Raw genomic sequence first — 12,563 nt, 5'->3', positions numbered from 1 at the left:
CGGCCTAACGTAGGGCCGCATATCACGCTGCTCGCCTTAGGCAGATTCTGCACAACCAGGGGCCTTTGACGGAGAGCCCAAAATCACACCCCAAAAAAATTAAAACCTTTCCTATTGCAAAGGCTTCACACAACCATACCAGAGATATCGCAAATGTCATGTCAATTCTGATGCTCACATCTCTTATTTTCTCCTCCAGAATGAACGCCCAACACAAGACCTGATTTGTACCAAACTGGATCATCTCTTTTGGGGGTAGTATACTACTTTCTCTCTTTTTGGGGGTAGGCTCCTCGCCACTGCCTCCTATCTCCGGCTGGACATGACGGTTCCGGGTACAACTCCCTCGGACCGCCGGACGGGGACTATGCCAAAGAGAGAGACATTACTTCCTGTTTTACATTTATCAAATAAATGGCATCTTAAACTTCACTCAAGCCTGCGTGTCTTCCCGATAGAAATGGAAGCACAGCGTAGTTCTAGCGGGAAGACTAGCAGCTGTACATCATCACATCATTAGCTGGGTAATTCCTAGCCAAGCGCATATAAGCCATTGCTTTATAAGTCTGCTCACAATCTATCCCATTGCTGTTTCAGTGTGCTAACACGGCAACCTCCACCACCCCACCACCACCAGTTGAGCCCTGTCCCGCACGGGGGTAGGCTCCTCGCCCCTGCCTCCTATCTCCGGCAGGACATGACGGTTCCGGGTATAACTCCCTCGGACCGCTGGACGGGGCCTACGCCAAAGAGAGAGACATTACTTCCTGTTTTACATTTATCAAATAAATGGCATCTTAAACTTCACTCAAGTCTTCCCGATAGAATATTAGTTCCGCTTTCACTTGTTTCCGCGGGGAGTGTAATAAGGGCGACACACTCTCTCGTGAGTTAAACAAATGGCAGGAGAATGGAAGAGATTTTCCTGGACTCAACAGGAAGGACTACAAGTGTTACTGTTAAGGCTGTTTTCCCAGCAATCATTTAATAAAGATATACCCCATCTTGTATTCTGCGATATTATTATGATATCTTTGCCTTGCTGCTACAGCAGATAATAATAAAAAACGCTTCACGCAGGACGTGCCTGTTTAGTGTAAATAAAGCGTTTAGCACACGTAAACAAACGGAACCGAACTCCGAGCACTTCTGTTACTCTAAGCATGAGAGGGAGATGTGGAGCACAGAACCGTTCTGAAAACACCGTAACAATGCTCTAATTTAATATAGACTAGACTCGATTTTATTTCGATTAATTATGCAGCCCTAATATATATATATAAAACTTGCTTTGTAGGTGCGCCAATGTTCGCTCCTGGTGTGAATGGAATCCATTAATAAAATTGCGGTGAAAATTCACTTTTGGTGTGCAAAGGCCTTTGGTGTAAGACTCGAGTTTTGCATGTCACACTGATGAATTACAAAAATTAGTGCATTACCAGCGCTGCGGTAACTGAGATCTCCCAAGATTTTGTCTCCGACTTTCCGCAGCTTCCACTGCGAGCGCAGACGCAGCAGTTCGGAGTTAAAGTCTCTCTGTCTGCGCTGCTCTAGGTTTTCTGCCACTGACTTGGTCAGTTTCTCTGCACCTTTAAGAAGCAGCTGGGCTGCAGTGGCCAAGGACTTTTTCTTACTGATCAACTGGAAAACCTGCAGAGTCTAAACACACACACACACACACGCACACACACACATTAAACGTAAGTTTTTCAAGTCACCTCAAAAGGGCATTTGCAACCCATTTTACTTCCACTGTATGATGCATTTCAGAACGAAATGGGAAAATCAAAGAGAAAATTATGTAGGACCGAAATGTTATCCATCGTGCACACTAGGTGTTTCAACAAAGCCAGACCTGTAAATGAGTTTGCAGTTGATTGTGGAGGACTACTCTCCTCCTGAAACACAGCCTTGCTTTTCATAGCAGTGAGTTTAATGCAAGCGCTGTGTTGATGTAGGTTGTGTTTTAAATTACCTTTGCCATAGTGGGGTCCTGGGACACTGGGTCGAGCGCCATATACTTCTTCTCTTTGACCACGCAGAGGACGTCATGCAGCACACACATCTCTGTTAGCGCACTACGTAGGTTGTTACGCACAGAGTCCCACGGCCACAGCGATGGCTGGAACTTCACTGTACCTGTCAGCAGAGAGCAGCTATAATGTTTCAGGCCTGTTTGAAGAATAAGCACCAGTGACATAACAGGGTTTGTGTCGAACATACATACCCTCGTCCTCCTCTGGTTCCAGTTTGCTCCACTCATCCCTTCTCTCTCCTTCAGTGCGCTCTTCATCCGAATCTGAGCTCTGGCCGAAGTCGATCCTCTGAGCGAGCTTAGCCAGATTCTGAGACATGGACAGTGGCGGGACATACGTCTCCAACCCATCCAGAGACACTTCCTGTACCTGCCGCTCACAGGACGACTCAATGCTCACACAAACTGCTGGACCACCCGACATCATACTGAAGACACCGGGACTACTACTGTGAAATGACAAAGACAACAAACATTCAGTCACCCTAAATGCTGTCTAGATATGCCTTCAAGCACATCCCTGTTATCTGTTGTAGACCGTTCACAAGATACAGATGCAAGACAAAACGCAACCCACACAACCTACGGCCGCTTTGCACTTCAACACCTGCTCCACTCTCGTTCTCAGTAGGACTCTGGAACTGCCAGTCTGCTGTGAACAAAGCCGCATTCATTCCAGCTTTCGCCACGCAGTCCACCCTCAGCATCCTGGCACTGACAGAGACATGGATACGTCCTGAGGATACAGCAACACCTGCTGCTCTCTCCAACAACTTCTCCTTCTCCCACACCCCTCAACATACTGGTAGGGGTGGGGGAACAGGTTTGCTCATTCATAATAACTGGACTTTTTCACCACAGGCTTCACTATGTAACAATACATCTTTTGAATTCCATGCCATTACTACAATGCAACCCACAAAATTACATGTTGTTGTCTTGTCATCTATCGCCCCCCAGGTCAGCTGACAAGCTTTCTTGAGGAATTGGATGTCCTGCTGTCCTCCTTGCCAGAGGATGGCAGGCCACTTGTGGTTCTTGGTGATTTCAACATACACCAAGACAAACCCCAGGCCATTGAACTGAAGACTCTACTGGCCTCATTTGACTTGGAAAGACTACACACCACAGCAACTCACAGGTCGGGCAACCAGCTGGACCTCATTTTTACACGTAACTGTACCACCTCTAATATTCTTGTTACACCTTTACATGTCTCTGATCACTACTTTGTTCAATTCAACATGATTCTCCCATCCATTGTAAAACCGACCCCACCTTTGGTTTCCTTTCGCCGTAACCTCCGTTCCCTCTCACCCTTCCACTGATGTCTCTGCCTCTCTTCCCACAATAAATCCAGCTGATCTAGGTAAATATCAGCTTCTGCTTGCAACTTTTTCAAATAACGTTATAACTGCAAAAACTTCATATTACCAGACCAAGATCAACAGCACCACAGACACTCGTAGCTTGTTTAGAACATTTAACACACTTCTCTGCCCTCCCCCTCCACCACCTGACACATCCAACACACTTCTCTGCCCTCCCCCTCCACCACCTGACACATCACTGACAGCAGATATATTCGCCACATTTTTTACTGATAAGGTTACAGCCATCAGCAATACATTCACAGCACCACACCCTGTCAAACACCTGGCTCCTGTATGCAACCATTCTTTCCCTATGTTCTCTCCTTTAACTGACACTGAGGTCTCAAAACTCCTCCTCTCCAACCACCCCACAACCTGTTCCCTTGACCCCATTCCATCACACCTTCTCCAGGCCATCTCTCCGTCCATCCTACCGACACTTACACACATAATTAACACATCCCTTCTTGCAGGCACGTTTCCCACTACATTTAAGCAGGCTCGAGTAACCCCACTGCTGAAAAAACCTGCACTTAACCCCACACAGATAGAACACTACAGACCAGTCTCTCTCATCCCATTCATGGAAAAAACACTTGAAAGGGCAGTTTTCAATCAGATCTCCGCCTATCTCTCACAGAACAAGCTGCTAGATGACAATCAGTCAGGCTTCAAAAGTGGACACTCCACTGAGACTGCCCTGCTGTGTCATCGAGTCGCTGAGACAGGCGAAAGCTGAATCCAGATCATCCGTTCTGATTCTGCTGGACCTTTCTGCTGCCTTTGACACAGTCAACCATCAGATCCTACTCTCCACCCTCTCTAAACTGGGTATCACTGGAACTGTGCTTGACTGGTTCAACTCTTATCTCTCAGAAAGTTCCTTTGAGGTAGCATGGAGAGGGGAAGTATCCAAGCCACACCAGTTACTTACTGGGGTACCTTAGGGATCAGTGCTTGGGCCACTTCTCTTCTCCATATACACAACATCACTGGGACCCATCATTCAGTCACATGGTTTCTCTTACCACTGCTACGCTGATGACACGCAACTCTACTTGTCTTTCCAGCCCAATGACACCACAGTGACCGCTCGAATCGCTGCCTGTCTGGCAGACATCTCAGCCTGGATGAAGGAACACCACCTTCAACTCAACTCAACCCTGCCAAGACCGAACTCCTTGTCTTTCCAGCCAACCCGGCTGTTGAACACAACATCACCGTGCAGCTGGGTCCAACTACAGTTTTGCCGTCCAAAACGGTCAGAAATCTAGGGGTAACCATTGATGATGAGCTAAATTTCACAGACCACATTTCAAAAACTGCAAGATCATGTAGACTTACACTCTAGAATATCAGGAATATAAGACCCTTCCTCTCTGTACATGCCACACAACTGCTCGTTCAGTCCCTTGTCATAACTAGACTGGACTACTGTAACGCTCTCATTGCAGACCTTCCTGCATGTGCTATTAGACCCCTGCAAATGATCCAGAATGCAGCAGCACGTCTGGTCTTTAATGAACCTAAGAGAGCACATGTTACACCACTCTTTGTCTCTCTCCACTGGCTCCCGGTTCATACACGTATTAAATTCAAGGCCCTGATGCTGGCATATAAAACAGTCACTGGGTCTGCTCCAGCATACCTAAAAACATTTATGCAGAGCTACGTTCCCACCAGAAGCCTGCGGTCGGCTAAGGAACGTCGCCTTGTCGTACCAAAACAAAGAGGCACCAAAACACTTTCCCGGACTTTCAGTTTCATCATACCACAGTGGTGGAATGACCTTCCCAACTCAATCCGGGAAGCTAACTCACTCTCTATCTTCAAAAAAACGGCTAAAAACACATCTTTTCCAAAAGCACTTAACTGGTCACTAAAAAAAAAAAATAAAAAAAAAATAAAAAAAATTATTTACATTTCTTGTTGCACTTAAATCTGTTTTGTATACTATTCTGATGATAGTGAAACTTTGTAATATGGCACTTTTTGTACCACTGTCTCCCTAAGATGATTCGCTGATGTTCTTCCTCTTTTGTAAGTCGCTTTGGATAAAAGCGTCTGCCAAATGAATAAATGTAAATGTAGATAGGCAGCTCACTAGGTTTTAAGACTAAGATGGGTTTGAGCTGAGTTCAAGATGGCGTTGAGTATGGCTGCTCTGTTGCGAGCACACAATATAACACAATATTGCAGTTATATTGCGCTACCCAGTATTCCACTGGCATATGTTCAGTCTCTGGACAATAAGCTCTGTGAGCTGAGAGCGCGGATCTCTTTCCAACAAGAGACGAGGGACTGGATGTCTGTGGAGATTCCAGACTCAGCCATTGAACCTGCAGTGTTGTCCTTGCACCGAGCGGACATGCCGGAGCATGGCTGGTGTTTTTACGGACATTTTCAACCTTTCCCTCTCCTTGTCTGTGGTCCCCATATGCATTATATAGTCATGTTCCTGTACCAAAGCAATCCAAAATCACTTGCTTAAATGAATGGTGTCCTGTTGCTTTGGCCCCCATCATTAGCAAATGCTTTGAGAGACTAATCAGAGATTAGTGTTGCCCTCATCACTGTATTCACTGCAGTTTGCATAGCGTAACAACCGCTCCACTGATGATGCCATTGCATCTACAATACACACTGCTCTCTCCCACCTGGAATAAAGGAACACATATGTGAGAATGCTGTTTGTAGACTACAGCTCAGCAATCAACACCATAGTTGCCTCCAAGCTTGATGAGAAACTCCAGGCTCTGGGCTTAAACAGCTCGCTGTGCAGGATCCTGGACTTCCTGTCAGGCAGATGTCAGGTGGTTAGAATGGGCAGCAACATCTCCTCAACACTGGAGCCCCGCAGGGCTGTGTTCTCAGCCCACTCCTGTATTCCCTATACACACATGACTGTGTGGCAACACATAGCTCCATTGCCATCATTAAGTTTGCTGACGATATGACGGTGGTAGGTCTGATCACTGACAATGATGAAACAGCCTACAGAGAGGAGGTGCACACTCTGACACACTGGTGTCAGGAGCACAACCTCTCCCTCAATGTCAGTAAGTACACTGAGGCCGTTGTGAAGAAGGCTCACTAGCGCCTCTTCTTCCTGAGACGGCTGAGGAAGTTTGGAATGAACCACCACATCCTCACACATTTCAACACCAGCATCCTGACTGGCTGCATCACCGCCTGGTACCGCAATAGCACTGCCCACAACCGCAAAGCCCTGCAAAGGGTGGTGCGAACTGCCAGCAACATCATCGGAGGTGAGCTTCCCTCCCTCCAGGACATCTATAACAGGCAGTGTGTGAAAAAAGCTCGGAGGATCATCGGAGACTCCGGCCACCCGAGTCATGGGCTGCTCTCACTGCTACCATCAGGCGGGCGGTATCGCAGCATCAGGACCCGCATCAGCCGACTTCATGACAGCTTCATGATCAGACTTTTGAACTCTTGATTGCTCACGATCAATATACATCAGCGCTGCACTTTATTAATCTTATTATCTCACACTGGACTGTCATAAATTACATTCACTCTTAACACACTGGCAACTGACTATCAATACAATCACTATACAACCTACTGTATATTTTATATACTATTTTTATTCTACTGTATATTCCATATAGTGTGTATTGTATACTGTACATTGTATATTATTATTTGTATACTGTGTTGAGTAATTTTGTGTATATTAGTTTTGTAAATTGTGTGTAAATGTATGTCTCATCACTGTCATGACTGCTATGTTGCTTGGAACTGCACACAAGACTTTCACCCACTGTTGCTCTTGTGTATATGGTTGAGTGACAATAAAGTGATTTGATTTGAGATGTGTCTCAATGCTGTCTATATAAAACCTTGTGAGCTACCCATCTAGACAAAATTTTTTAAACATCTTATGGTGCGTTCACATACAACGCGAAGCAAGCGTTTTGGGTTGCGTGATTACATACAAAGCCAATGCAAAGTTGCGAATAGACGAGTCTCGAACACGCAAAATCACTTAATTCGCATGATGCGTAGTTGTGAATAGAGGTCAACCGATATATTGGTTTTGCCGATTAATTGGCACCAATAACCATTACTGGAACTATCGGTTATTGGCACAAATCAACACAGATAATTTCCCCCATTGTGTCCCGTTGTGTCTGGTGCTGGAGCGGCTGGGAAGGGTGCGCTGTCATTATACAGTAAGAGAGCAGCATCTAGAGGCGACTTCATAGTAATGCGTATTAGCACAAGAAATCTGGAAAAATGTATGAAAAAAAATTGTTGTAGCGGTGTGTGGGCACCCGGAATGTACAGAGACCAGACAAAAAAGACATCGCTTGGAGGAAATTGAGCGAGGAAGTTGGTGAGTTCTGAAAATATGCGCGTCTACTTGGTTGTACTATTGGTTGTATAGGCAGCTCACTAGGTTTTAAGAATGTTCAAAACGCTGTCTAGATAGGCAGCTCACTAGGTTTTAAGAATATGTTCAAAAACGCTGTCTGGATAGGCAGCTCACTAGGTATTAAGAACGTTCAAAAATGCTGTCTAGACAGGCAGCTCACTAGGTATTAAGAACATTCAAAAATGCTGTCTAGATAGGCAGCTCACTAACTTTTAAGAATAAGATGTTAAAATGCTGTCTGGATAGGCAGCTTACTAGGTTTTAAGAATATGTTCAAAAACGCTGTCTGGATAGGCAGCTCACTAGGTATTAAGAACGTTCAAAAATGCTGTCTAGATAGGCAGCTCACTAACTTTTAAGAATAAGATGTTAAAATGCTGTCTGGATAGGCAGCTCACTAGGTTTTAAGAATATGTTCAAAAACGCTGTCTGGATAGGCAGCTCACTAGGTATTAAGAATATGTTCAAAATGCTGTCTAGATAGGCAGCTCACTAGTTTCTAAGAATAAGATGTTCAAAAACGCTGTCTAGATAGGCAGCTCACTAGGTTTTAAGAACGTTCAAAAATGCTGTCTAGATAGGCAGCTCACTAGGTTTTAAGAATAAGATGTTCAAAAACGCTGTCTGTATAGGCAGCTCACTAAGTTTTAAGAATAAGATGTTCAAAAACGCTGTCTAGATAGGCAGCTCACTAGGTTTTAAGAATAAGATGTTCAAAAATGCTGTCTAGATAGGCAGCTCACTAAGTTTTAAGAATAAGATGTACAAAAATGCTGTCTAGATAGGCAGCTTGATAGGTTTAACATAACGATGCCCCGAAATGCTGTCTAGATAGGCAGCTCACTGGGTTTAGAGACACATCCATTGATTCAATGCTGCTAATGATTTGTGCAGCTCTCTGACTCTCAAACACTAAAATGTTACGCGCAGGATGTCATTCTGAGAGATGATATTAAAGATTAAAGGTTCTGCTGTATACTCACATGTAGTGTTGTTATTTATGTCTTTCTGCTGTAGTTCTCGAGCCTCAGCTCACTGCTACTGAACGATAACTGCGCAAATCACGCGAGAACTGGCGCTGCATGCAAGGAGGTCAAAGTTGAAATGAGACAAAAGGGAATCCTCCTTAATTTTATAAGCTTTTTGTGTAATGTTTTTACAGTAATAATATTATCTGTACCAATATAAGTACAAATTAATGTAATTCAACAAAAAGTGAGTAAAATGGGCGGGAGTTGTCTGCTCAAACCTTGTCTCTGATTGGTCAAGATTAATGAGTTTAAATAATAATAATAAATTATTCTCCTATTTAAATTTTTGGCTATTTAATTTAAATTAAATGTTTATTGAAGTATCCGGTGTCGTTTGTTCGAGTATAAATTATTATCCCGAACGCTACTGAAGCAGGGCCATTGACACGTGATGTCTGTAACTTTCCTCAGCGTTGATGAGTATGCACCAATCACAGTCTTTTTGATTACAGGAGAATCCGTTTTATTTAACCATTTTATAAAGATTTAGGAAGCATTTTTCAATTTGAGTGTTAAGTTATCTTTGCTTTTAATCTATAGGTTTATTTTTTAACGAATATATTGGATTTGATCGTTCCAGCGCACGTTTTGAATAGAGGAAGTTACGCAACAGCAGGTGTGAGAAACGTTTAGAGACTGTTGACATGCAGCTAATCAAACAAAAGTCTTTCAGCAATCTGTGCTGATGTTGACCGTGTAAATCATTCAGATAACTCGTATGCTATTATGAAATTTTGCAGCATCCAGTCGTGTGGAACTCATTCCTATATACTTATTATTATATCGAGTATAAGTCAGGTATTGGTTCTAAATGTGTTTGCTGTGATAGTGTTCCGTTACATGTTGGACAAAACAGCGCAAGCGCATAAACACAGCGCGCAAGTGAATTACAACAGTGTGATATGGAAAGCCATCCAGTTCAAAAATATGTGACTTCTTACATATGTGACAACTCGTTAACACAGCGTTAACAACACGTACATTTTTCACGTGTTGTTAACGCGTTGTTAACGTGACAACATGTTGATTTCACCTGATTCTGAGCCATTTGGCCACTTGTCCAGTTTGAACTGGTGATTGTTATACTTTCCCATTGGCTGCTGAGTAGTAGGGTTAAACCATTTCTGTAAGCCTGGAGGTTTGCCTACCACTATTAAACATGCTAAGGATCCTCTAATTTCTATTCCTTTTGTGTGTAGCATATAACAATTTTATATTTGGATTGCAGTTTTAAGACTTAAAATAAATTATTATTATTATTTTCATCAAGATAAATTGCCTCCTTTTGCTCCTTTACTGCCTATTTTGGTAAACATTTACATTACATTTAGATTTATGCATTTGTCAGACGCTTTTATCCAAAGCGACTTACAGTGCACTTATTACAGGGACAATCCCCCTGGAGCAACCTGGAGTTAAGTGCCTTGCTCAAGGACACAATGGTGGCTGTGGGGATAGAAACCAACGACCTTCTGATTAACAGCTGTGTGCTTTAGCCCACTACGCCACCACCACTCCACAATCACAAACAAACACATCAGAGGGAATTCATGCTTTTTACACCATTCATCAACTTTATATATCTTAAAAAACATTGGTTTTGTTGGTGTAGGATACAGACCATTGTATAAATACGGTATATGTCTTTGGAAAACAACATGAACCTTTTTCAGCATTTTAATTTAATTTAGGGCTTTGACCAGCAGATTGTGACTAATTATGGGGCATGTTAAAATCTAAACGACCTCTTTTTGTTTAGACATTAAGCACTCAGACATATGTACACAGGTGATATTACCCTTTTTGATGAAATGTACAGCCTTCCAAAGACTGTCAGGATTAGAATGAAAGTTTGTAATTAGGTCAGATAGTAACTGATTTGACTTTCCTGACAGCAGATGTACACTACTGTGCCAAACTCCTAGGTCATCCTTAAAATTCTAATTAAAGTCTAAAACCTGAGAAGTAAGTGTTTAGCCAGTTATAGCCTATTATACATAATAAATTATATATATTAATGTGGTAAAATGAAAGGGGGGTCTGATTTGATCCACCTCTGCGCCAGGAACATGGGTAGTAACAGAGATGGAACAATGTGGCTGTGAAAAGCCACAGCCGGCATGCTGGTGTTGTGTCTGGTGTGTCTTTTTCTGTCACACCGCTAGTGGTTGCGGGATTATGCTGCAAGCTTTTGTTTAGTATGAATGAGCGAATGCGGCATATTGGAGATACTGGGGAAATGAAAAATCTGGTGGATCAAGTCTCATGTTTTTTATAGCTTATATATTAGTGAGAACCCGTAACACAGAAACTATGCCATGTATTAAGGATGTTGAAAGTAAATCCATCTTGAAGTGTCTCCAAGCCTGGAAGCCTTGACAACAGTCATCAAATCCATACACTATATCAGTCATAAATAACTATATAAATACAAAATAAAAGTTGAAATTGCACTTTAATAAATCAATCCATGTCTTTTCACTCTTTTCATGTTTTATTTTCAGAGACAGAAATAAAGCAGGATGACCTCTGCTCCACCCGGCTTAATTTTTGCTAAGGTGCTGGAAGCATCAATTAGTCCAAACTGATAAAAGAGATATCAGCACACTTAAATCTATGCAGTGTATCAGTTTATTAAGCTTTCGGTCTAACACACCTTCATCAGAGCATACATAACTCAACATTGGATAGGCAGAAATAACCAATCACTTTCCAGTCACTGGCAGTACCAACACATCTGTGCACGCCAATAGACTGTAAGTCTATGTGCAGACTCTGAAGACAGAGGCTCCACTTCCTGGGAATTGAGGTTTTGAGTACTGAATGGCGTACTGTGATGCATGCCATTAGAAGCCTTACTTGCCCCTTATAATAGTACAATACAATCTAATCACAAAGTAAATGGGGATTTGAGATGGATCAGGCTTGAGCCATCATAAATCAGAAGTCCAAAGATCTATAAGAAAAAAGCATCTCGGAACAAACGGCTAATGGAGAGTTATCAGGTGAGGGGCACCACAAACCATAGACCCTAAACTGTACATGAGAGATGAAGAAAAGAATCATCTTGGATACCAGCACAACACATATCAAAGTCCACATTGAGGATTTTCCTTTGTTGTTTGGCACTGGGCACAATTGCCAGATGGATTATTCCCATCTTTTAGAGGAAATAAAATATTCTGTTTAGAACCTGCCTTAATGTTAGCTCTGCACCAGCTTGTTGCATAAGTTAGGACCAAGTTGGGGAAAGAGAGATCCTATAGACAAAGAGGGGAGGATCCTTAAAATGCTGGGTATGCTAATGCTTATGCCAGATCAGAGGCCAAAATAGGCCATTGTTTAAGAATAGTGTTCTGACAAGAGTAACTTTTACCCTATTTTACACTTTTTTGTAAAAGATCAAACTAGAATTTAAATGCACCTTGGTAAGCCTCATCAATACACTGTACAGAGTAGGCATATTCCAGTGCAAAAGTAGAACCCATCAATGTTCCTTTACATTGTAGGAAGAAATCTCCAATGAAGGAGAAGTAGTTCAGTTTAAGGACCAAATCAGCTCACAAATAAATGTACAGGGTTGTAGTGCTTCCTCAGTGCAGTCTTAAATATTACTCAAGAGCCTCAAGACCTCTTACAAGGAAGATATTTGTGTAGAGGCTTTGCACATCTAAGGTGGCCAGAATAACATCATTGGGTAACTTTTTTAATGTTGATATCTT

General features: G+C 42.7%; 1 protein-coding gene across 1 annotated transcript in view; it reads right to left on the bottom strand.

Moving 5' to 3' along the window:
• LOC127632043 (mediator of RNA polymerase II transcription subunit 17) overlaps positions 1 to 8,869 on the bottom strand; it is a 35,760-nt gene extending 26,891 nt beyond the window's left edge. Inside the window, exons 1-4 of the mRNA XM_052110509.1 lie at positions 8,794 to 8,869; positions 2,228 to 2,484; positions 1,976 to 2,139; positions 1,440 to 1,659 (exon numbers count right to left, since the gene is read on the bottom strand). Of these exons, the coding sequence (XP_051966469.1) occupies positions 1,440 to 1,659; positions 1,976 to 2,139; positions 2,228 to 2,462 (619 nt within the window). The 5' untranslated portion in view covers positions 2,463 to 2,484; positions 8,794 to 8,869. The remainder of the gene's footprint in view (positions 1 to 1,439; positions 1,660 to 1,975; positions 2,140 to 2,227; positions 2,485 to 8,793) is intronic.
• Between the last annotated feature and the right edge of the window lie 3,694 nt (positions 8,870 to 12,563).

Source organism: Xyrauchen texanus, chromosome 38 (genome assembly GCF_025860055.1).
Source record: "Xyrauchen texanus isolate HMW12.3.18 chromosome 38, RBS_HiC_50CHRs, whole genome shotgun sequence".
Lineage (NCBI taxonomy): Eukaryota > Metazoa > Chordata > Actinopteri > Cypriniformes > Catostomidae > Xyrauchen > Xyrauchen texanus.
Note: the sequence above shows the minus strand (reverse complement) of the source record. Positions and strands in the feature narration are given on the sequence as shown.